The sequence below is a fragment of the Kickxella alabastrina genome, assembly GCF_025024165.1.
Source record: "Kickxella alabastrina strain RSA 675 chromosome Unknown BX661scaffold_9, whole genome shotgun sequence".
NCBI classification, from domain to species: domain Eukaryota; kingdom Fungi; phylum Kickxellomycota; class Kickxellomycetes; order Kickxellales; family Kickxellaceae; genus Kickxella; species Kickxella alabastrina.
The window spans coordinates 397,833-420,500 of NW_026251480.1; the positions used below are offsets into that span (position 1 = coordinate 397,833).

The window sequence follows — 22,668 nt, forward strand, 5'->3', positions numbered from 1 at the left end:
ACAATATTCTGTAGCTAAATGTGAACTTTAAGGCCTTTTTTGTTCTCAATACCCAAGTATTTTACTCTATGTTTCATGTTTTCACTTTCTACTCTTTACGTTTTTGATTAATAAAAGTAAAACAATATATATATTCTTTATATTCAATTTTATGTGTATGTGTGCAATCGACCCGACCGGTTATATTGGAATTGCAATTTACGTGCAGAGAAAAGTTCTACTGTCAATGCTATTTTACATTTTGCAAAAAATCAAAATATGAAAAAAAAATTCTGATGCAAAATGAAATTATACCACTCCACGCAGGAATTTTGAAGTATTGGAAACTCGAATCGTACTTTTCCCTTAAAAATTGAAAAAAAACACCAATCCACCCATCGCAGTATACACACTGCTAAGACCCAGCCAGTTCATTTTTTGTTGAAATAGCCCAATCTGAGCAAAACTCCCTCCTGTCCCCAGATTCTAGTTTTTTCCCCTCTCTGTGGCAATAGGTGCACTACATTTGCTACTATTCATCTGCAGCTGTGTTGCCACCACTACAGAAACAGTTAGTGAGTTTGCACAATAAAAGTGAAAAAATCAGATACAAAATGACAGATGTAAGAGCGTGGGACCTGGTACGCTGCTGCTGCAATTAAAAATTCGGACACAGTCCCTGTTGTGTTTGCATGTTTACACTTTTTTGATCTGGTGAGCGCAGCAAGCAATTGCTTGCTGCTGTTACACCGAGTAATAAAATGTCCGGAAATTACATCAAGAAATCCACCTTCAGGGATGCCATTTTCCGCAATGCAATATTATTGCTGTTGCTGCCATTGTGTTTTGTAGCCACACGACCAGATATGCAGGTGTAATTTTTATTTACTGCTCCTGGACAACCTTTTTCGCCCCAATCTTGGCTTGACGCCACTCGTAGCGCTGATCATAAGAAAAGACACGCATGTGCAAATATGTGCAATTAATTTTGCAATTAGTTACCAACATTTCAAGCCTCCCCCCTCTACTGCCGAGCGCAAATGCGTGCCACAGATGTATTTTTCCCGATCATGATCACGCATACACTGATTGTGACGCGTTGTGATCAAATCAAATCACGTCGCGAAACACGCGGTCGGACAGCAATTGCTTTCTAAACCTGGCCGCGTTTCGTTGTTTTTATTTTTGTGATCTAATGTACGCGCGCGCTCACTTTAGTAAACAAAAAAAACAAAAAGCATTTCTTCTCTCTCTAGTGCTCAATTTGTTCTCTATTTCAATTAGCTTTTTTTTCTTTCTCTTTTTCTCTATTTACGCCACATAAAAAACTGTTTATTTTTCTTTCCTTGTCTCTTTTACTCATCATCAACCATGAGCGTCGTTCAAATCACAAACGTCAATATCCTCGAGCCCGAGTCGCACTTTCTGGCACCATACAAGTTTGAAATTACATTCGAGTGCCTATCGCCCCTTGAAGATGGTAACGTATCTTTCTTTCTCTCTTTCTTGCTTTATTCAGCGTCCTTGGTGGTTGAATATAGGACACCGCCATTCATTCTCTCAACACGACCCACATTGACAATAACTGCTTGCCACTAACTAACAATGATATCTAATTGAATTGCCAACTACCTTCCATACCTGTTATATTGTTATAGATCTCGAGTTCAAGCTGGTATATGTAGGCTCTGCAGATAACACAACACTGGACCAGGAGCTCGACTCGCTGCTTGTCGGCCCGGTGCCCGTCGGTGTCAACAAGTTTGTCTTTGAGGCCGAAGCACCTAAAGTCGACAAGATTCCCAACGAGGACATTGTCGGCGTAACCGTAATTCTTCTGTCGTGCTCATACAAGGAAAAGGAGTTTGTACGGATAGGATACTACGTGGACAACCTGTACATTGACGAGGAGCTGCAGGCCAACACGCCAGAGGTCCCCGTGCTCGACAAGATTTTCCGCAGGATCCTGGCCGATAAGCCCCGTGTCACTCGCTTCCCCATCAACTGGGACGACCCCCACAGAGTGGAGGTCCCGCCTGTGCAAAGGCTCGACGGTGAGATGTGCGATGACGACGATATGGACACCGATCTCCGCGATGGCGATGAGATCGTTGGCGGCGAGGACGATGACGATGAAGAGGAAGATGAGCTTGAGGACGAGGACGAGGAGGACGAGGATGAGAAGGGTGAAGTTGATCTTGATATGACGGAGGAGCAGGACGAAGCTGAAATCCTGAGCGACGACGACGACGAAGGCGCTGTGTATGAGGACGACGACGACAACATGGCCACTGACGATGCAGAGCATTCCAGAAGTGCCTTTGGTGCTGATGCTGCCTCGTACTCTGCCATCTCAACTGGCGGCGGCATGGACATAGAGTAAAATGTATGCCTTTTAATGTTGCTTTAGCGTACGCTCCTTCCACTTTTATAACTAACGCGCTTTTTCTTTATAAAAAGATAATGATATTCTACAATAGAAAAAAAGAGATTTTATAAAAGAAAAAATCACAGCTCCTCATGGGCTGCTTCCGCTGCCTTCTTGTCTGGTTGAGTGCTGCTGATGTCAAGGTCAAACATAAAGCGCCGCATGTGGTGACCCTGGTAGCAAGCATTCGCCCACTCCAAAATATCTTCACCAGCAAACACTCCACGGTACGGCGCCGACGCGCTCTTGCGCGGGTTGATGATAACAGCCGATGGGAGGTCGTCAGAGAGACCAAACATGTCGCGGATTCTGCGTCCGAATCGCTCAGGGCGTTGACCCAGGACACGCGGAACGGAGAGCCGGCCTTTCCAACAGTGCTCTCCCTCTGCTGCTCCGATTTACCATCATCTTCGTCATCGTTGTCGTCGTCAAAAGCTGCTGTGGACGCATTGGAATCGCGAGTAAGCTGACGCTCCAGCACTGCCTGCAGCTCACTGATTGCCTGTGCGTGCTCCGAGCGCGATTCCTCGTACTCGGGTTCCAGAGGCACAATTCCAATGATGCATAGAACGGGCACCTGCGAGGAGTCCGCCGGGTTAATGCAATGGCGCTCAAGATCGGCCTGGTTTGCAATTTCTTCTACGCTTTGAGTGATTTGGACGTCAGGCTTCGCGGTTGTCTCAACCTTGGCCTTCTTCTCGGACACAGCGCTGCTGATAAACTGGGCCAGCGGCGCATACTTTGTCTCGCCATTATACACGCTAAATAAGCTGGTGTCAGCTGGGTTAGGGAACACAACGATGGCCGGAAGCTCGCTCACGCCCAGGCGCTCCAGGGCGCTCTTTTCGGGGTTTGAAATATGCGCAAACTGCACTCTGCGGTCAAACTGCGCGCTTATACCCTTCCACAACTCGCTGGTCTTTGCGCGTTCGGTCAGCAAAACAGCCTTGGGCAGCTTGCCGCTGGCAACAAACCCATCGAGCTCGTCAGAGGCCAGCTTCTTGCTCAAGTTGGGCAGCATCGAGCGCACGTACTTGGCCATCGCTGACGCCTTTCTCTCGCCCTGGTAGTCGACCGACCGGCGCGTGCCGCGCTTGGTGCGCTTTTCAGTAAAAACCTTGAGCGTGGGGAATCCCTTTACGTCAAACTGTGCGCACAGCCCGCGATTCTTGTCTTGGTCGCAGTCCACGGCGTAAAACCTGGCAATGCCCTGTGTTTTCTGGGCAGCGCGCTCAAACTCAGGCTCCAGGGTTTTGCAGTGGCCACACCAGGGCGCGTAGAACTTGACAAACGTCGGCTGTGAGGTTTTTCCCAGCACCCGCTCAAAGTTTGACGGGCCGAGCTGCTTTACAGCTGAGCCCTTGTCATACATCCCCAGCACTGGGCTGGCCACAAACACCGCCGCTGCCAGCGATATAATGCTTGCTTTGAAAGCGACCATGGTAAAATGGTTGGTTCTTTATTTATTCTAAGGCTCGAAGCTCGAGGCCAATGAATTAGCCGAATGAATAATAATAAAAATGTAGAAATCGAAATAAAAGAAAGTGAAGAAAACACACAGCGGAAGAAATGTTTCATGCAAATCATCGTGGTCTTTATAATGGTTGGCTCTAAGGCTATAATAAGCAGCCAATTTTCTTTGTCCACGTCACTGAAAGCGGCGCGCTAAATATGTTTTTTTTTTGAAAAATTCAATTGCGCACCACAGCATCGAACTCAATGCGACTGAGCTCCTTGCCTTGGTATTCAAGGCCAGCGACGACGCGCTCGCCTGGCTGGACGGGCCCAACCCCCTTAGGTGTTCCGGTGAGCAGAAGGTCACCCTCCTCTAGAGTCATGATGCGGCTGACGTGCTCGATCAGCTGGGGGATCCTACAATAGCAGCAGTAGCAGTAATAGTAGCAAAGCACAAGCGTGCGTTTAGCCCGGCTACACTTTTTGCAAACATATATATATACATGCGCAAATAAACAATGTTTGCCAATACTGTCGCTCGTACTTACTGGAAAATCATCGCGTCCGTCGTGCCGTTCTGCTTGATCTGACCCGCAACCTCAATCCACAAACGCACTTTGTGAGGATCGGCAATCTCGTTTGCGGGAATGAACGAACCTACAGGAGTGAATGTGTCGAATCCCTTGGCTGCCGACCAGGGCAGGCCCTTCTTCTTCGCTTCGTCCTGCAGATTGCGCGCTGTCAGATCCAGAGCAAGCGCGTATCCGGCAATATACTCTGAAGCGTCGGCCGCGCTGATGTCGCGCCCGGCCTTTCCGATGACCACACCGAGCTCAACCTCATGATGCACGACGCACCCCTGAGGAATCTCAATCTTACCCGGAGACACACGTATGACGACGTCGGCTTGAGGAAAAAGAACGGCGACGTGGGCACCGCGTTCCCGAGCTCCTTGGCATGCTCGCTAAAGTTCCGGCCTATGGCAACGATCTTGCGGCCCGTCTGGACAAAAGTGCGCGCTGACATTTCAAAGATAATTAAAAAAGCAAAATAAAAGCAAAAATAAAAGCAAAAATAAAAGCAAAAACAAAAAGCCGATTGAAACTTTGAATTCGTCAAAAAGGGTATCATGCAAGAAAAAGGCTGATCAAATCAGCTAAAATAAATATAAGAATGCCACGCGCCCAGCAACAGCAGCAATCGAGAACGTTACGCTAAAGAAAAAATGAGGCTACAAATATACTATAAACCAACATCCTTCCCTTAAATAGATTGACTAGCAACCTATCGTGTTTAGAACCTAGTGGCAGTAGACCACTATGGTTGACGATATTAATCAGTTCGCTGCTTCTTTTGAAGAGAAGAAGCAGGGGAAGATGAATTCTTGCGCACACGCTTGGCTTTGGCTTGGCTTGGACTTTGGTTTGAGCAGAGTCTCAGTGTCGCTGTAGACTCGGGTTCAGCCGACTCTGACGATGCCTTTTTGCGCAAGAAATGGGGAGGACGCCTTGCCTTTAGGCAGGGCATTAATGATGATGGGAAAGTTTAGCACCACAGCCATGTCGCGATTCCACTTTCGTCTGGCTGATGGCACTTTTTCGGCATTTTAAGCTTGGTTCCGTCAGCCCCGAAGGTTTGTAGGCAGTCTTACATTGTGCACTGGAGCAAGTTGTGGCATAAAATTTGGCGAGGTTTTTCTACCGTCGAAATCGTATTAACGCTTGTTGCAGCCACCTGCTGCTGTTGACCATGCTGATGCTGTTTCTGTTGTTATCAGTATCGCCAGAACCTTTCCGAGACTGCGAAATACTCTTATCCTTGATCCTCTCAGCCTTGATCCTCTTCTTCTGTGTGTTTGGGGTGAGTCAAGTAATATGATTATTGCAACACCATCAGTACAAATGATCCCTCAGAACTTGTGTGGTTTGGCGACCTCTCGAGTATTGAACGAGAATGGCCAACAATATATATCACAAAGGAGTGACTACATTTCCCCTGGCGACTTGATTAAGAGCTCTGTCTGAGATGGAAGCTTGTGGAGCTCAATATCCGGGTAAAGTTTATCCTTGTGTAGTGCTTTGAGTTGGCTCTTTGTGACAGAAAGAATACCCCGTGCAAGAAGGGGCTTATCGATTGTCGTAAACCCTAGTACAGCAGACGTCCTCATTGGGAAAAGGGAAATCGTTCGCACACTGTTGTTGAGATTTAAATGCCGGAAAACCTCAACAAATGGTCCAATATGATTAGCCGTATTGACCACAGAGACATACTGGAGCCCCTTGCCGTCAAAACTGTAGTCCTCAGAGTAGGTGCCAAAAATCCTCTCAACTAGGCGCTCCATTCTGTCACGAATAACAGGGTCTAAAATCTGCTTGGTGTATATCTGCTTCCCAGCTCTGCTGGTCGTAGCAAACATCAGATTCCACTTCATGTTACTCACTGGAAGCCTAATCTCGTTGCTAATCCGCTGCTGTATTTCCTTTTTAGTGTGGCCGCCCTCCGTAAGCGTTTCGTGTCGCTGCTCAGCCCTTTTCCTTACGTCAAGTGTGACGTCGACCAAATTTTCCAACTGCCAGTTGAAACGCTATGATATGTGCGATTTATATACCGCCAGAATAGTCAGACCCTCATAATGAGCAACCCCGGCTGCATTAATGAGCTGCGGGCACTCAAACCTGATCTCCTCGACGGGCGTGTGCCTGTGCTTGTTGACGAGTTTGCAGTTTGAATTTTCCAGGTTGTTGGTGCATGATTCGTTTCCAGCGGTGAGACAAAGGGCGATGAAACATTCCTTAAAAAATATTGATTTAAATAGTCGACAATATTATGTCGTGCTCTATAAAAATGTGGGTCTAAATCGATCTATTCAAGTCTTAAAAATGACTTACGGAACTGAAAAAGGGGGCGGCGCTATGTGGGCGGTGCTGTAAGCAGCATGATGTTCCTTGATGTCAGCCAGCAATAACAGAAATGTGTATAGTGGCCATGAGGGCAATCTTGATTCTTGAAAAGGGAAGATAGTGGCTTGAAATGTGTGTTGGGCACCACATATTAAACCCCTCATTATCCCAACTCTTGTAAAAAGATATACTGCGCGAGCTCATATTTGGCTGAGGTAACACGGTAAATGATAACGACATGTTTGCGCATAACTGGAAGGAGATAGGGACAGTGCATTTTGCAGAAGTCGAGGAGGTCTTCTATGCTAATGGGTATAATAAAAATAAAAATAAAAATTGATTGAGTTGATTTGAAAATAGAGTGTAAAAATGTAAAATTGTAAAAGATCTAATACTATGTAATTACATGTAATGCTACTACATTCATATATATATGTATTTATTTTATTTGTAAAACAAGTTCTCATGTAAATACTTTATTTTTACATACATTATTATAAAGTATTTTTTAAAAAAAACTTGGCTTTTTGTCTGTTTCTTTAGAAAATAGTAAAAATAGATACATTTGTTTTTATAATACAATAAAAATGTTATATTATATTATTTATAAAGTCAGAATTAAAGACTTTGTATATCTTTCATGTAAAACCAAGCTTTTTCAGTAACAAATGAACATTTCGTGTAAAAGCATATGGGCGCATTTTGTAAAATTTAAGCTTTATAAAAGTGAAAAAAACCTGTTACAAAAAAAAGTTTTTTTTTGCAGTTTCCACACCCTTTCCAAATTTACAACACCACAAAGGCAATGCACAAAGTTGTAGATAAAAAAGTAGCCCTTTTTCGCTCTAGTGCCAAGATATAATAATGGTAAATATAAATATGCTCTGTTTATTTATTTACATATCAGATAAAAATAAAAAATTTTGCCAATTACTGCTCCCTTGGCAGCATCCATGTATATCCTTTACAACTTCATCCAGGTGGTCTTCATCCCATGTGAAGTCAGCAAGGTGGCAGATGATGGCCTGCAAAAAACGTCTCGTACAATGTGTGCACAAATACCATTACTGTAATAAAACTTATTCGTACTAACTAATTTTATTAAAAATCCACTATAAGGGAGCTTAAAGAGCTCCGCTTATCTATTCGAAACTATCGCCCGTGAAAATAGAAATCGCGATCGTAAACAATCACAATTTCAAACAATCGCAAATTCCCAATTGCGATTGTCACGTGACATAGCAATAATTGATGTCACAATTACTACTGTTTTTGTTTCTGATATTGTCGTTGTTGTGACGATAGCCGACAATGGTAGCTGGTAGTACTGTGCTGTGGTGTGCATCTTGTAATTGTAAAGTTTTGTCATTGTAATTATTGCTGTTATCGTCGTTGTCTGTGTTGGTCAAAAATGCCGCAAAATAAATACATGATGGCGCAAAAGGTAAAAATAAAAATAATTATTTTTTATTCATTATCCTTTTCCCTGTTTCATTCATCATAAATTCCACTATACAAATCTATAAAAATACATTTTTTACCTTTATACTTTTACTCGCTCAATGGACGCAAATAGTAGTGTGCTTTCGAGTGTTTTTCAACACAACAACACTGTTGAAAAATATTTTCCAGCTTTTTCAAAAGGCTGGAATTTCTGATATGCTAAGCTAAAAAACTGGAAATACCGATTTTTTAAAAGCCCCAGCTTAAAAATCCAGAATTTCGCTATAAATTCCAAAATCCATTTTCAATAGTGTACTGTACTAGATGGGAAGAAAAATATTGGAAATGAAATATCGAAACTCTACTTTAAACATTGGGTTATACTCGCCATCCTTTACGCGCGCCTCTTCTGTCTCTTGTTTCCACGTTGTGGCGTGCTCGTTTGACCATTAATAACAATCTGGATTTCCTTCTTGGGCTGCTTCTGCTGCACGGGCTTCAGTGGCGATGCCGATGCGTCAGGCTCGTCGGAGTAGGCAGACTGTTTGCGCAGCGCAGGCTTCACATTCTCCGGTGTGATGGGCGTCGAGTCTGTGGATGGGAGCATGGGCACCTTCTTCAAAAACCGCTTGACCGTGTTGCGCTCAAGGGCCCACGTTAGCTTCTTCTTATCCGAGCGGATGGCCTTGCCATTGGCAACGGGTTCGTCCTTCGCGACGGGAGTGTTTGAGGCAGCGCCTGCCTTGCCCTTGGTAGGCTTTGCCGACGCAGCCACGGGGGCCAGCGCGGGCACAGCGGCAACCCTGTCATGGACAACAATGTTTTTCAGGGCTTCGGCTAGCATGGTCTGGTCACTGTTGCGCCTGCGCTTGACACCACTGCTGGGTGCCTCTGGCGCAACCTTGGTGCTCCTATCCTGGATTTCCCAACCATCATTATCGGTCACATTAACGCTATCGGCGCCGGCACGCTTGGCTGCAGCCTTGGCTTTCTTTGGTGAGCGCTTGTCAACGGGCTCGATCGCAATCAGCTCAGGCGCCTCCTGCTGGTCATCGACGGCAGCACTCGAAACGGCAGCCTCACTGATTATCTGCTGGGTCTGCTTTTTCTTCTCGGCACGCGCGTTCTTCTTGCTCTTCTTGCTCTTACAGGCTTCCTCCAGCGCGTCAAGTCCAGCGCGCTTATCCATCTCGCGGATTTTGACAATGTCATCCTGGAATTTGCGCTCCTCGTCAACAGTTGCGAGGTTCTCCAAAGCGTTAATGTCAAAGTCCATAGCCTCCGTTTTGAGAATGCTAGTTGCGAGGTCCTTCTTCTTCTGCTTGCGCTCGACCTTCTTGGCCTCCCTCTTGCGCTTGTGCTTATTGGCGATCTTGCGCTCCTGGGCTCCAATCGGCTCGTTTACGGTGATGCGCGTCTGCAGAGGCACGTCAGTGTCTTCGTTGGGGAACGTGTCGCACAGAATCTGGTAGAGCGCGTATAGACGTCTGCGTCCCATCGCCCGCATGCTCTCCTCGCTGGCCACGGCAAATATGCGCTCCTTGATCGCCGACATGCTGTCAATCAAAAACTGCACCTTATCGAGGGTCTCATGCTCGATCTGGTTGTCGCGAACAATACCCTCACTCTCTGAGTCCGACGCGTTGTCACCGTTGTTGGCCCGCTCTTCGGCATCAGCAATGCGAATAACCATGTTTTCGAACACAGACTCCTGGATCTGTGGTGGAAGGTGCTTGATCGTCGTGGTCCCGATGAACCGCATGAATGGCTCCAACAGGGTTGTAACGGGTATTTTAGCCACTTCGGCCTCGGCCTCGTCCTCATCTGAGCTCTTCAGAATCTCTGTCGACAACCGGACAAGCTCGTCGACGTATACATCAGCAATGTGCGAGCGGGTGCTGTTGGGAACCTTCGGATCGGTCGGGTTGATTGGGAACTGGTAGTACACATCAATGTACTCGCGGACCAGCTGCTCATTCCAGTCGCTTTGGTGCATCGACCGGAAAGTGAAAAAGACCATGCGACGTATCAGCAAAAGATATTTGTCTATGCGGTGTTTGTCAATATCAAACCACTCCCGGCTAATTGTTTCCCAAAAGGCCCGGACAAACTGCACCCGGTTTGCGCCCTGGCACTTGAGAACCATGTTTGCTAGATCCCACGACAGCTCCTGTTGCACCAGAGGCATGTCAGACAGCCAGAAGCAGTAGAACAGCGCTTTCCAATGCCGCACCATCTCCATGTGCGTAAATTCCTCCTCGCGCGACAGGATAATACCAAACTTTTCGATAGCGAGATCGCGGACTTCTTTGTCTACAACAGATGGCCGTCAAGATAAAAAAAGCAGAAATTGATTTAGCAGACAGAATGCGAGCAGACTAGCATCCCGTTTGAAAACAGTCGGCCAAGACAAAGCTCGGCCAATGTATGTATGTATGTTTGCTTGGTGATATCTTACCGACATGAGCTAGTCGCTTGCCGAAGGCCACTTCATTTTCTGTCAACTCGATCATTCTGGGTATTTGAGAGTACAGCGGTGTGGTATTAAATAACGCGTTTATAAATGGAGACAACACACAGGACGCAATAATAAAGAATCGTTGGAGAAGAAGCGAGAGAAAGCGACTGTAGCAATGGCACGCTTTTCGAGTCTTGTCAAGAAAAATAGCGTTAAATCGCACCAAGGCAAAGTGGAAAAAATAAGAAAATTTAATTTTTTTGATGCAAAAAATGCAAGTGTTGATTAGATCATCGTCTGTTGATTTGTCACCTTGGGCATTGGAGATAATTGGAAACAGTCGGGCGTTTTATTGGCGCGTTTGGATTACTAGGCGTAGCTTGTGAATTTTGAATTGTGGCAAAACTAAAGTGCATCAAAATTAAAACGAATTCACAAATGGCTGCGCTCTTCACGCCTGGCCGTGTCAAGCAATGAGAGAACAGCTTGCTGCCAGCCAAACTGCTCGGGTGCTTTCTCTCTCAACCACGACGATTTTTCAATTATATAAATTCGACGCCATGACCGCTAGCGATATTCGGCACGTATCCAATACTTAAAATGAGAAGCTACAGCAGCAGAGGCCGTACACCGGAGGTGTGGCTGTGAGAAATAGAGACAGGAGATACGCGATGGATGCGCCCGCTTTTTGATGGATGCATCGGGTCAGATGCCGATCAAATATTATATTTATGTTGGAGACGGCATATGCATGTCCTGGAATTGCGCACACTAAAAATCGAAATTCACAATTTCCATTTGGTCACATTTGATTGTGGATTTTTCAATTTCTGAAGTTTGAGTGAGCGCAATTTTATCTGGACACAGAGCGGGTGCTGCCGATGGTGGCGGTATTCTAAGCACAGTTAGAACAGGTCCTTACTTGTTGCAAGGACCAACTCTAACTGGCTTTTAATATTTACCTACGGCAGGGAGCGAGTGAGCGTGTCTGTATTGCTGTTTGTATTTTAGTTGCACGTGCAGCTATTACAGACAATGCACTACAAGCAGTTACCGGGGCGAGTGTATTTGGTCTATTTGCGACACTTTATACCCGTCCTGCGGCTATGACATTGCTGCTCCTTACTTTTGGATTGAGCCTAACCAGCGTTACTAGGCTTGTCGCGAACTTTTTTCTCACAGCGATTACCTCCAGCAACAGCTGACGAAGCAACACAAAACAGCAGCATGTATTAGCGCAAACGTCAGTATGGCCAGCTTATTGCGCTTTATTGGCGGTTGTAGCAGTGGCAGTGGCGCTGCAAACACACTGCAAACAATGCAACTGCATGAAACAGAACCAACCAAACTGCATTCTTGTAAGAATGCAGTTTGGTTGGCTCTATTTTGCTGATGTGGCTGTTTTGTAGCTGTCTGCCAAAGCTGTGTGAATTCTGTGGCAACGACTCCAAGTGCACATTAGCATATTTACTAATCTTGAATTTGTCTGTACATTGATTTTTGCACTTTATAGTCTTTACAGCAAGGGTCGTTTCCTCGGCTTCACTCGTGGAAAGCGCGCTCAGAACACCAACACCGCTCTCCTCCAGCTAGAGAACGTCTCCACCAAGGAGGAGACCCAGTTCTATGCTGGCAAGCGTGTTGCGTACGTCTACCGTGCTGCCACCGCCAAGAAGGGCACCACCGTCCGTTGCATCTGGGGTCGCATCTCCCGCTCCCACGGTAACTCGGGCATTGTCCGTGCCAAGTTCCGCCACAACCTGCCCGCCCGCGCCATGGGTGCCTCGGTCCGTGTCATGATGTACCCCTCCAACATCTAAGGTGCTTGGGTGTATGTGCTAGTTGATATGTCTGGTGTAGTGTATGGCGTAGTTTTTTTTCCCTACAAAAATGAGCAAGAATACAACTCCAATTCTCTATGCTTGAACATTTCCATATCTATTTTTGATGAATTAATCTGTTTTTGAAGACTGACAGTATGTTGTATGTATTGGGCATTGAGTGACCTGGCTCTAACCTAGAAGGTTTCTGAAAAGTGAAGTGTAAGCGGCAGGAGCTTTCGATCCAGATGCAATGCCACATCTTTTCACACGGATGCAACTGAACTGAGCTAGCCATCGAATGCGCTGCTGAGCAAACGGTACATGGCAAAGCCCCAACCGTAAGCAACATTAAAACATTAGTCGCTTTGAGGACCAGATTGTTGCTGCCGTGACGCACAAGTTCGCAGAGATTAATATCCACAGTGAATTTTTATTAAAAGAAGCCTCCAAAAGAAACGAGCGCGAAAAATGTAATTACTCTACTAAACCAATTGCAGGTGACAACAACTGTCGGCCAATATGTGTGTTCGTGTGCTCAAATACTCAAGTGCTCAATTGCTCCGTATCCATAACCTTATCTTCGGAAGCAGCCTTAAACGCCGCATCATGGTCATTCTTCTCTTTCAGCGAGAGCAACGACTGGGGGCCAGGCATGGATGAAGAGACGGTGCGTCCGTTGTCGGTAGTCAGACCGGCGGCAGCCTCGGCCTCCTTCTGTGTGTAAGCGGGATCCTTCAGATCACGGAGTCTCCTTTTGTGTTCGCGGCCGCGGCGGTGTTCTACCAACATCTTGTCTTCGGTGTAGTATCTAGAGCATTCTATGCAGTAGTGCTGGCCCAGACCGGGCAGATCCTCGTCCTCGGCAAATTGAGTAGGCGGTGCTTGTTCTCGGGCAACAAGTCAGTTTGGATTTGGTCGAGGTCCTTTGTGCGACGCTTGGTCTTGTACTTGTGATGCAGCTCCTTGTTGTTGCAGTGCATGCGCTTACGACGAATGCGACCCATTTTGATAAAAAAAATTGTTTGTGTTAGTGGCCCGCTGAGGATATAGAGGATAAAGATGTGGTGGCAAATAAATAAAGTAAGCAAGGAACAACAGCAAAAATGAGCTCAATCAAAGAAAGAAGCGAAAATTGCGGCAATATATTTGAAAAAATAAGAAAAAAATACGAGTGTGATTTGTTGATTTTTCGAGATCAGGTAAAAGTTTTTTTTACAAGCAAGCCTACAGCCAATCAAAGCCAACCAGATCCATAATGAGGGCGTCAAAGTTTGCTTTGAAATTGGCGGCGGGCATTGTGCCAACGCTAAATTCGACATTTAAATTATTTTTCTCTTTCGCATTGTTGCTATTGTTGTTGCTCATTTGCTAAATTCACACAATCATTTTTGTTTATATTAATAACGGTGGCGATTTGTCAATGAATTCTCAGACGCAGTACAACGGCCAACAGCCCATGATGGGCATCAAGAACAACGTCGTGCAAATGTCGTACCAGTGCGCCAGCTGTTCCAAGGCCAATGACATCAAGCCCAGGGAGCCCATCCGCTGCCGCGACTGCGGACATCGCATTCTGTACAAGAAGCGGACCAAGAGAATGGTTCAGTTCGAGGCTCGCTAATGCAGTCACAACGAAGAAGTATAATTTTGAACGACACGTTGGGCTGTCCTTTTTGTGCAACCATTCCAACTGATATAGACGAAGGTGCCGCGCACAATCTCTAGCGATCTATATATACTATTGAAAATATAAATATAAATAAAATTTAAAGATGTACCAGTAGCAGATATTTGTATGTAAAATGCGGAGCCGTCGTCGGTAGCTTCCGGCGCGACTGAACAACACCACTTTTGACGCGTTAAATGTTTAAATTGGTGCGCGCTGGCCACAATACGTGATGTCATGCGTTTTTATTTCGCCGTAAACTTATATACACGGGTGGTGCTTGCTTCGCTGCATGGCGGCAGTTAGCTGAATTGAGCTACTGCTGAAAAAACAATCAAGCGCAGACAATGGAAACGGCGGAATTGGATATTGTCAAGGTCATGGAGTTGGATGCAGGGGAATGGTACTATATTCTCTGTACACATATCTATTTTAAGGCGCCTGATGCTGCTGCGCTTTTTTTTCTTTTTTTCTTTTTTTTTTTTTTCTTTTTTTCTTTTTTTTGGGGTGTCATTTGTTTTATCGGTTGCTCTGCACCTCCAAACATCTCTTTGGGATATGTGGAATACCTTCCATCTTCTTTGTACAATATCTTGCGGACAGTGCAGTCAAGCTGGCTTCGTTCTTTTTATTCCTGCATCCCTTTTACCACTGTTGTCTATTGCATCGGTTTTCATTGGGCGTCCCAATTTTCTTCTTTCCTTACTTCAAACTTACAACCAATAATTATATTTACGCACAAGCAAAAACCCGTCAAACCTATTATCATGCAACCGTTCGAGTGGATCACCACAAACGGCACGGCAAACGGCAGTGATGTATTCCAGACCGGCAACGAGGATTGCTGGGTGGTAATACATGGCAGTGACAATCTGACCTGGTACCAGTTTGACGGTAAGTTGGCATAGTTATTATTTGCACTCAGCAAGGCGGCAGCACCAAGGGCAGTTCATGTATGCCATACAATGTTAAATAGTGTCAATATGAAACTCACCGCACACACAAACGCATCCTCATGTTTCTTTTTTCACATATTTTATTTTCAAAAATAGCACACAAGGTCGGGTGGATTATTTCGGGGGCATTTGCACTGGCAGCCACTATCATCTCGAGCATCCACATCGCTTACCATCTGCGTCACTATACGAAACCTCGGCAGCAGCGGCACATCGTGCGCATCATTCTGATAATCCCCATCTACAGTATCATTTCGTTCTTGAGCTACCGCTTTTATCGCGAGGCGCCGTACTACACAGCGGTGCGAGACTGCTACGAGGCATTCGCAATTGCGGCGTTCTATATGTTGTTGCTCCAGTACATCGGCGACTCGTCAGCCGAGCAAAAGCGCAGTATGCTCGAAAAGCGCGGGCTGAAGTGGACTTTTCCGTTCAACTGCTTTGAAATGAGGCCCGCCGGGCGGCGCACATTCGTCCTGCTCAAGTGGGGCATCCTGCAGTACGTGATTGTCAGCCCTGTCAACACGCTGGTCACAATTATCACACACGCCAATGACGTGTTCTGCCCAGACAGTATGCGGCCAAAGTACGCGCACTTCTGGGTCGCCATCATCGACTTTGTCTCTATCTCTGTAGCCATGTACTCTCTGGTGTCGCTGTACCGGGTTATCAAGGAAGACGTCAAGAACGAAAAGCCCTTTCTCAAGTTTGTCGCCATCAAAGCCATTGTGTTCCTGACTTTCTGGGAGGGCTTTATCTTTTCGTGGCTCGGAAGTAACAATATTAACGTCATCAAGGGCACAAAGTACTGGTCAAAGGACAACGTGGTTGCTGGTCTGACAGCACTAGTCATCTGCATCGAGATGGTGCTATTTGCTGCACTGTTCATCAAGGCATTCCCTGTCCGGGCATACAAACGCCCTGATGGCACGCACAGGACGCCCATGCGCCGCGCCTTTATTGACTCACTTAACTTTGGTGACTTCTTCATCGAGATCTGGTACCATCTGCGCTGGCTCGCCGCACCAATCACGCGCCGGTACCCTGATGAGCCTGATACCGAAAAGGGCCGCTTTGGCAGAATGGACATCAATGGCGCCGCACACTATGGAATCGACAAGCAGACTGGCCTCCTCGACGCTGCCAAGGAAATGGAAGAAACATTGCCACTACAGCCGATACCCCCAGCCGAGTTTGCACCACCCGCAGCTACGTTCCAGAGCCCCACCCCCCACACAAGGCTCACGCAGCAGCTGCCTACACCATTTCAAGCGCCGTCCAACTTTCCGCCTCATGTCCACTACCCTCAGTGAACAAAGCTATTGTGTGTAGTACTTTTTGCCTCGGTGTTTATGTGTTAAAATGTAGATGCTGTTAAAAGAAACGCCAACGTTAATGCGTGAATTCCCTCACAAATCATTGGTCTGGTTGTCTGACGCGGTGCCAGCACCAATGTTTAAAAGTTAAATATGCAGCACAATGCCATCTAACTAACGGTAACCATTGCGGGCGATGCATTGAACTCTAGATTTTAAATATTTACAATGTAATTGTGGCAAAGCATGGCACAGATTGATATGTGAGCTGGACGCAAGGATGCACTAATTTTAGATCGCCCCAACTTCCATGCCACACGTAGTCCACCAGTCAAAAATTTCCCCATGCCAGCGGGATTTGCATTCGGCCACACATTACTTTGCTGGCTAGCCTACCAAACCGGCTGACTGGCTGACTGGTGACTTGGGGCTGAAAGTGACTCCGTTGCACCATAGTGCCTTTTTTGCTTCTAAAAACCCGTCTGCACTCGCTCTCATCCACTTCTTTTTTATTTTGTTTATTTATTTGCTTTTTTCTTGTTACTACTATCAAAAGAAACCCACTATTTTAGTCATTATTTTTAGACACGCACTTTTCTGCTCTACAGTCGGCAGGGTCTTGAAATTTCGCCAGTTCAATCGCGCACATTTAGAATCTCGTCCCAAATACACACCATTAGACCCGCCTGCGCAATGTCGACGCTGGCCATGTATTATCAGCAGCTGGTGGATCTGCCGGCGGCACAAAGCGCCTGCGCGCTTATCGGGATACCAAAGCTGGCCCCGTACTGGCCTGCGCTCATCGGACTGTCAGTGCTGTTCCAGCTTTTGCGGCTTTCATCCAACGCGCTCTCATCGCTGGTCTTTGGGACAAAGTTTGACTCGCTGAGTGCCCGGCAAAAATACGACTGGGGTATCCGCCTCGTGTCGCAGGTCACGCCATCCTTGTTGTCGTGCTTGCCATTCCAATCTTCTTCAAGGAGGAGCTCATCGAGGACACCATCTACGGCTTTAACGAGTACGCTGGCTGGGTCTACACGATCATTTGCGGGTAAAGTATCGAAACAACATGTCTATCATTTCCATTACAACAGAACAGCGTCTTGATGAAGCTGGGGACAACATGCTACTCTTCTTGTATGTTCTGCGCTGTGGCATATTGTGTGTCCCCAGCTTAATAGTATTATAAATACTCGCCGGCCAGTCACGCGGTCAAATTGGATGTTTTCAAAACTAAATATTTGCTTCCATTTTTCACTGCGTGATGTTGTATCTCGTCTGCAGTCCTTCACATACCCAACTTTGCACGTATTTTTCGACTAATTTGCGCTTTTTTGTATTTTTGCTTCACATCAATTAGGTACTTCCTGTGGGACATTTGCATTTCGATCAGCGACATTAAGAAGCAGGGTTTGGGCTTTGTTGTCCACGCACTTGCCTCCTTTGGCGTCTATATCTTTTCGTTTGTAAGTTGGCAAAATATTGGCACGGGCTGTCTGTCGAGTATTTGGAGATTCTCGTGTGCATGTGTATGTGCGTCAAGGACATTTTTGCTAACCAAAGTTGTGATGCCGTGTTTTTTTCACATATAGAGACCTTCGCTGCAGTACTACGGCGCCTCGTTTATTATGTTCGAGGCCAGCACAATTTTCCTCAACATGAACTGGTGGATGGACAAGCTTGGTTTGACTGGCAGCCGCATACAGATGTACAATGCAATTACCCTGCTGTTCCTATACTTTGTCGTGCGCATTTTGTTTGGCACGTACATGTCATACCACATGTTTGAGGATCTGAAGGCTAAGGGCACGCAAACGCCCATTGCCCTGTACTACTTCTACCGTATTGCCAATGGCTCGATCCTTGCTCTTAGTTACTACTGGTTTTATCTTTTGATTGCCGCTGCCAAAAAGCGCTTCCCTAGCAAAAATTCTACCAAGAAGACCGAGTGATTCCGATGCAGTGCCCGTGTTTTCCAATTTCGAGTAGCGTGTGTGCCTTGTCTCGGTTATTCACTGTTCTCTCGATTCTTCAGTTTTCATGCGATTTTAAATATACTTTTTTGCATTAACCAAACACATATCGCGGCCATAGTTTGTGCGGCAGGATGTTGAGTCTTTAGAGATAATGTTATTGTTAAATAAAAGAAGGGCGCGCCTTTTAATAGCTGTGTGCTCGACTTGACTAGATAGGCGGCCGAATTTGACTTTCATATACTGCCGGCTGATTTGTTTTCACCTATCCTCTCTGACACTGCTCTCGCCACAACGCCACTTGCAAAAAGGTATAATTCAGCGATACTGCATTCTGGCGAATTCCACTAATCGGGGGCAGTAACAATATGCAATAACCGTTATTGATATCGCACCAACAGATTCACGCTTTGTACTGATTAGATGCCCAAATGTTAGTTACAAATTACTCGAGCGTTTCATTCGCTAATATTAGCTGCTAGCCATTACTTGGCGCCTTGCCAATCGCTGCAGTAGGTGGCTTTGTATCTTCAAGGCTGCTGTGGTAATAAAAAACATTTTATATTACGCACCATTCAAGTTGAGATGATTTTATTCAGTTGTAAATAATAAAAAATCGCCATTTAAATTGCTACTAGTCGCGCCATTATTTGGTTCTGTGCGCCTAAAGCACTTTGGCCAGACTCTAGGCCCACCTCTGTCACTCAAACCTTGCATGCGACGAATATCTACATATTGGGTATGGCTAAAATGCTTTTCATTTGCAAGCTTTCACTAGAGCGCTGCAGCAAGAGAACTCTTCTGTCTTGGAATTTATTTTTTGTTTTGCATTTTAGTTTACTTGAGCACTACGCACCCTTGTTTTACCTTTATTATATTGTTTGGCTAAAAAATGAATGCAATCTACGATTCCTTGGTCAATAATAATGCCTCGGTCAGCTTTTTCAACGCAGTTGGTCTTCCGCGCCTTGCCCGTATTGGCCACGTGTGTTCGCGGTAGCAGCGATATTCGAGATTATCTTCCGCTTGGCTGCCTTTTTCACACCAATTGTATTCCCATCCACATGGGGCCGTCTGAAGAAAGCTGAGAGATATAAATGGTGCGTGCGGGTGGCATCGAGCACCCATGCCGTGTATATGGTGACCCGGGTGCTGGTGATCATTTCCAACTCCAAGCTGAGAAGCAACCCATTACACGGTTTTGACCAGGTTGCCGAGACCGTATATTCCGTGACAGTTGGTTACTTTTTGTGGGACATAATCGACACGTACAAGAACATTGACATTAATGGAATCGGATTCATGGCCCACGCAGTCATGTCATTCGGAGTGTATCTCCTCTCCTATACACCGCTCCTGCAGTACTACGGCGCATGTTTCATGATGTTCGAGGTCAGCACCATTTTCCTCAACTTTCACTTCTTCCTCGAGGATTTGGGGCTGCAGGATGCCATTATGTACCTTATCAATGGCATAGCTCTTGTATCTAGCTTCTTCTTTGCCCGTGTGGTATATGGAACGATCATTTCAATCAACGTGTGGAAGCTGATTGCCAACTCGGAGATACCGATCAACCCATTCGTGGCCAACTTTATCCGGTATCCAACCTCACGCTCATGGGCCTCAGCTACTACTGGTTTAGCATAATCATCATGTCTGCCAAGCGGAAGCCCCTCGATGCAGATCTGAGCCGCGCGTTCGATGAGATGGATAAGCCCGAATCCAAAGCCAAATAAAACCACTTAGCGTTAGCCGCAAGGTTGTGTGGGGTCGAGGGCTTCTTTTGGGTTTAATTTGGTACTCGATGGGTTCCAGTGCTTACTGGATGTACAATGTTTCAAAAACTAGTTTCATTTTTTGCAGCTAAAAAAATACTGTTCACGGTTCTCTAATTATAAATTTACGCAATCGCGACGCAGTATGGGGTTGTTTTCCATGTTGAATACACCAAAGAAAAGAATGAGACTACAAGTATCCTACAAATCGACACCCTTCCCACAGATTGAATAGCAACCTGACAGGCACTTAGAAACTAGTGGCAATAGACCACTATGGCTGACGATATTAATCAGTTCGCTGCTTTTTTGAAGAGAAGAAGCAGGGGAAGATGGATTCTTGGGCACGTGCTTTGGCTTGAGCAGAGTCTCAGGTGTCGCTGTAGACTACTCAGCTTCAGCCAACTCTGACGATGCCTTTTTGCATGAAAAACGGGTTTTGAAAATCCCCCGCCTAAAAATCCGAACTTTCACTATAAATGTCTGAAATTCCAAAATGCATTTTCAATAGTGTATTGAACTGGATTTAGCCTGCATTGGGAAACGATTCGTGCTCGTCGGACCCTTTTTTTCTGATGCGCCAATATGGCAATCAAATCACAATCAAGAAAATCAAATCAGATAATAATAATTGTGGTGGGCGGTCACACCCAACCTCAAAAATGTTAATCTTGATCGAGCACTCGCAAACAAGTGCAATGGCAGTTTAGTTTGTTTAAAATTCGAAATTCGAAATTCAACTTTTTTCTTCTTTTTTTGCTTTCCTAATTTTAACTTTTTCAAATCTCAATCGCCTTTTTATTCGTTGTTTATCTAATCATGCCCGCAGGACTATTCGGAGGGTATATCGTGCCCAAGCCTAAAATGGCCTATCGCATTGTTTCAAAGACCCTTGGCGCATCGATGTGGTTTTGGATGATGTACCGCATGAAGGAGGACGGCGCCGTCGCATTTGTAAGTTTAAAACCAACAATGGCCACGACACACACAGTTGTGGTTGCTCAGACCACTGCATGTTTCCGAATTCAGGCTGAAGTGTCTCGTTTAACAGGGGAAACTAAACAATGTATTGCTCACCTTACCTCGCTTGTTTTATTATTTGCCTTGTTTGCAATTTTTGTAGGGCCTTCGTCACCCCTGGGACCACCACGGCGATCACAGCGAGCACGGGCACAAGGAGGAGGATGGCAGCCACTAAGGGTGTGTACCCACTTTTCAATATGAAGTCATTTCGTGCTGCCACTCCAATCGCTATGTTTTGAAACCCATGCCACTCTTTTTCTGTTTTATTAAATTGTTTTCTTCAAATAGACATACTAAACCAATGTTGTCTTTTGCTTCTGCCTTGCATTTGGCGCCTGCTTGCAATTATACAGAGTTTGACGCGGCATATGAGTGTTATTATTTTTTTAGACATTTTAAGCTTAAATGCCTCTATTTTTATTTCTTGGGCTTGGACGCACCGTACTTGCTTCTGGCAGACATACGGCCCTGTACACCCTGGAGATCCAACGCTCCGCGGACAATGTGATAAAGGACACCGGGCAGATCGGGGACACGGCCGCCGCGGACAAGAACGACGCTGTGCTCCTGCAGGTTGTGGCCCTCGCCAGGAATGTATGCAATCACAGTCTTGCCATTGGTAAGGCGCACGCGCGCAACCTTACGCACAGCCGAATTGGGCTTCTTGGGTTTTGTCGTGTACACTTTCACGCAGACACCCTTGCGTTGCGGGCACTTGTCCAACGCGGTGCCTTGCTTGCAGTCTTGGTTCTCTTGCGCATGCCGCGCATAATCTGGTTGAGAGTCGCCATATTAGCCCGCTGCGACGCCATGGTCCAGGCAGCTGGTGTAGAGATCGTAGTTTTCCTCAGCAGCGCTGTGGCTGGGGAGCAGGCAGTCGCTGCGGCGCGATTGGTGAGGCGCTAATTCGCAAGTTGCGAAGTGCCGACAGTGCAAACATTTGGGTGTGCGGGTGAAGCGATTGTGGCTGGGTGCGCTGCGTAAGGAATTTTGTATGTATATAAAAAAGAAAGCACTCGATTTCAAATGAACAGCAGGGGACAACAAAATGAGAGAAAGAGGGATAAAAAATATATATATGGAGAAAATAAGCAATGAAAATTCAAATGAAAATTCAAAAAAAAAAACTCCCATCACAACGTGGAGATATCAATCCAAGTTGCCTCTGTTGAAAATCGCTTTGATTCTCCAAATAATCCGATCAAGCTGGATTTGTGATTTTGAAAAGTGTTGGGATTAATCCCCAACACACAATGGTATTGACACACAAAATTTTCCTTTTTCGACCGACGCCCTGTTTCTTCTCTGCATAGCTTTCGCATTCCCTTTATTTTTTTCGTATAAAAGTATTTACATATATATTATACACAACAGCCTTCATTTTACATGGCCACTGCCTGCAACTATTAACATCTATAACTTGTATCGACTCTACCTTTTTTTAATATTCTTTTCACCGATGCCTCCATCCGC

The 22,668-nt window shown here is 45.8% G+C and overlaps 13 protein-coding genes across 13 annotated transcripts; 7 read left to right on the forward strand and 6 right to left on the reverse strand.

Annotated features, from left to right (window-relative positions):
• The first annotated feature begins 1,202 nt into the window (after positions 1-1,202).
• Positions 1,203-2,448, forward strand: BX661DRAFT_181506 (ASF1 like histone chaperone-domain-containing protein). The gene is made up of 2 exons (XM_051535730.1): positions 1,203-1,459; positions 1,638-2,448. The coding sequence occupies exons 1-2, from the start codon at positions 1,351-1,353 to the stop codon at positions 2,360-2,362; spliced, it is 834 nt and encodes a 277-aa protein (XP_051392190.1). The 5' UTR covers positions 1,203-1,350; the 3' UTR covers positions 2,363-2,448.
• Positions 2,449-2,450: 2 nt separating this feature from the next.
• On the reverse strand, positions 2,451-3,848 carry BX661DRAFT_224160 (uncharacterized protein; the record flags this gene model as incomplete). The annotated part of the gene is made up of 2 exons (XM_051538900.1): positions 2,451-2,716; positions 2,752-3,848. The coding sequence occupies 2 exons, from the start codon at positions 3,846-3,848 to the stop codon at positions 2,488-2,490; spliced, it is 1,326 nt and encodes a 441-aa protein (XP_051392191.1). The 3' UTR covers positions 2,451-2,487.
• Positions 3,849-3,952: 104 nt separating this feature from the next.
• BX661DRAFT_181508 (uncharacterized protein) lies at positions 3,953-4,930 on the reverse strand. The gene is given in 3 exon segments (XM_051535731.1): positions 3,953-4,279; positions 4,411-4,736; positions 4,754-4,930. The coding sequence occupies 3 exon segments, from the start codon at positions 4,886-4,888 to the stop codon at positions 4,099-4,101; spliced, it is 642 nt and encodes a 213-aa protein (XP_051392192.1). The 5' UTR covers positions 4,889-4,930; the 3' UTR covers positions 3,953-4,098.
• A 3,533-nt stretch (positions 4,931-8,463) lies between these two features.
• On the reverse strand, positions 8,464-10,903 carry BX661DRAFT_153187 (nucleolar protein,Nop52-domain-containing protein). Its single transcript, XM_051533250.1, has 2 exons — positions 10,664-10,903; positions 8,464-10,518 (listed from the first exon to the last, which is right to left on the reverse strand). The coding sequence occupies exons 1-2, from the start codon at positions 10,716-10,718 to the stop codon at positions 8,600-8,602; spliced, it is 1,974 nt and encodes a 657-aa protein (XP_051392193.1). The 5' UTR covers positions 10,719-10,903; the 3' UTR covers positions 8,464-8,599.
• A 360-nt stretch (positions 10,904-11,263) lies between these two features.
• Positions 11,264-12,483, forward strand: BX661DRAFT_170615 (60S ribosomal protein L35a; the record flags this gene model as incomplete). Its single annotated transcript, XM_051533636.1, has 2 exons — positions 11,264-11,307; positions 12,177-12,483. The coding sequence occupies 2 exons, from the start codon at positions 11,264-11,266 to the stop codon at positions 12,481-12,483; spliced, it is 351 nt and encodes a 116-aa protein (XP_051392194.1).
• A 49-nt stretch (positions 12,484-12,532) lies between these two features.
• Positions 12,533-12,932, reverse strand: BX661DRAFT_100941 (uncharacterized protein). The gene has a single exon (XM_051532387.1). The coding sequence runs from the start codon at positions 12,833-12,835 to the stop codon at positions 12,602-12,604; it is 234 nt and encodes a 77-aa protein (XP_051392195.1). The 5' UTR covers positions 12,836-12,932; the 3' UTR covers positions 12,533-12,601.
• BX661DRAFT_181513 (uncharacterized protein) lies at positions 12,897-13,591 on the reverse strand. The gene is given in 2 exon segments (XM_051535732.1): positions 12,897-13,317; positions 13,329-13,591. 2 exon segments carry the CDS (start codon positions 13,488-13,490, stop codon positions 13,030-13,032), a joined length of 450 nt encoding a protein of 149 aa, XP_051392196.1. The 5' UTR covers positions 13,491-13,591; the 3' UTR covers positions 12,897-13,029.
• Positions 13,592-13,611: 20 nt separating this feature from the next.
• Positions 13,612-14,271, forward strand: BX661DRAFT_181514 (uncharacterized protein). The gene has a single exon (XM_051535733.1). It carries the CDS (start codon positions 13,907-13,909, stop codon positions 14,105-14,107), a length of 201 nt encoding a protein of 66 aa, XP_051392197.1. The 5' UTR covers positions 13,612-13,906; the 3' UTR covers positions 14,108-14,271.
• A 932-nt stretch (positions 14,272-15,203) lies between these two features.
• BX661DRAFT_125972 (organic solute transporter subunit alpha/Transmembrane protein) lies at positions 15,204-16,151 on the forward strand (the record flags this gene model as incomplete). Its single annotated transcript, XM_051532458.1, has 1 exon — positions 15,204-16,151. A coding segment is annotated over one exon (948 nt), but the record flags the coding sequence as incomplete, so codon positions are not given.
• A 966-nt stretch (positions 16,152-17,117) lies between these two features.
• On the forward strand, positions 17,118-18,376 carry BX661DRAFT_170618 (TLC domain-containing protein; the record flags this gene model as incomplete). Its single annotated transcript, XM_051533637.1, has 4 exons — positions 17,118-17,337; positions 17,358-17,475; positions 17,785-17,890; positions 18,017-18,376. 4 exons carry the CDS (start codon positions 17,118-17,120, stop codon positions 18,374-18,376), a joined length of 804 nt encoding a protein of 267 aa, XP_051392199.1.
• Positions 18,377-19,534: 1,158 nt separating this feature from the next.
• Positions 19,535-20,044, forward strand: BX661DRAFT_170619 (TRAM/LAG1/CLN8 homology domain-containing protein; the record flags this gene model as incomplete). The annotated part of the gene is made up of 1 exon (XM_051533638.1): positions 19,535-20,044. One exon carries the CDS (start codon positions 19,535-19,537, stop codon positions 20,042-20,044), a length of 510 nt encoding a protein of 169 aa, XP_051392200.1.
• Positions 20,045-20,862: 818 nt separating this feature from the next.
• On the forward strand, positions 20,863-21,497 carry BX661DRAFT_181526 (uncharacterized protein). Its single transcript, XM_051535734.1, has 2 exons — positions 20,863-21,126; positions 21,296-21,497. The coding sequence occupies exons 1-2, from the start codon at positions 20,992-20,994 to the stop codon at positions 21,368-21,370; spliced, it is 210 nt and encodes a 69-aa protein (XP_051392201.1). The 5' UTR covers positions 20,863-20,991; the 3' UTR covers positions 21,371-21,497.
• Positions 21,498-21,986, reverse strand: BX661DRAFT_209900 (30S ribosomal protein S12; the record flags this gene model as incomplete). The annotated part of the gene is made up of 2 exons (XM_051538707.1): positions 21,498-21,878; positions 21,920-21,986. 2 exons carry the CDS (start codon positions 21,984-21,986, stop codon positions 21,613-21,615), a joined length of 333 nt encoding a protein of 110 aa, XP_051392202.1. The 3' UTR covers positions 21,498-21,612.
• Between the last annotated feature and the right edge of the window lie 682 nt (positions 21,987-22,668).

Excerpts from the sequence above, each read along its gene's own strand:
- BX661DRAFT_153187 (XM_051533250.1), bottom strand. The coding sequence starts at position 10,718 with ATGATCGAGTTGACAGAAAATGAAGTGGCCTTCGGCAAGCGACTAGCT. Across the intron at positions 10,519-10,663 it reads CAAGCGACTAGCTCATGTCG|ACAAAGAAGTCCGCGATCTC; the intron begins GTAAGATATCAC and ends CATCTGTTGTAG.
- BX661DRAFT_181513 (XM_051535732.1), bottom strand. The coding sequence starts at position 13,490 with ATGGGTCGCATTCGTCGTAAGCGCATGCACTGCAACAACAAGGAGCTG.
- BX661DRAFT_181514 (XM_051535733.1), top strand. The coding sequence starts at position 13,907 with ATGAATTCTCAGACGCAGTACAACGGCCAACAGCCCATGATGGGCATC.
- BX661DRAFT_100941 (XM_051532387.1), bottom strand. The coding sequence starts at position 12,835 with ATGTTGCTTACGGTTGGGGCTTTGCCATGTACCGTTTGCTCAGCAGCG.
- BX661DRAFT_181526 (XM_051535734.1), top strand. The coding sequence starts at position 20,992 with ATGCCCGCAGGACTATTCGGAGGGTATATCGTGCCCAAGCCTAAAATG. Across the intron at positions 21,127-21,295 it reads AGGACGGCGCCGTCGCATTT|GGCCTTCGTCACCCCTGGGA; the intron begins GTAAGTTTAAAA and ends CAATTTTTGTAG.
- BX661DRAFT_181506 (XM_051535730.1), top strand. The coding sequence starts at position 1,351 with ATGAGCGTCGTTCAAATCACAAACGTCAATATCCTCGAGCCCGAGTCG. Across the intron at positions 1,460-1,637 it reads CCTATCGCCCCTTGAAGATG|ATCTCGAGTTCAAGCTGGTA; the intron begins GTAACGTATCTT and ends ATATTGTTATAG.
- BX661DRAFT_181508 (XM_051535731.1), bottom strand. The coding sequence starts at position 4,888 with ATGTCAGCGCGCACTTTTGTCCAGACGGGCCGCAAGATCGTTGCCATA. Across the intron at positions 4,280-4,410 it reads ACGGACGCGATGATTTTCCA|GATCCCCCAGCTGATCGAGC; the intron begins GTAAGTACGAGC and ends CTGCTATTGTAG.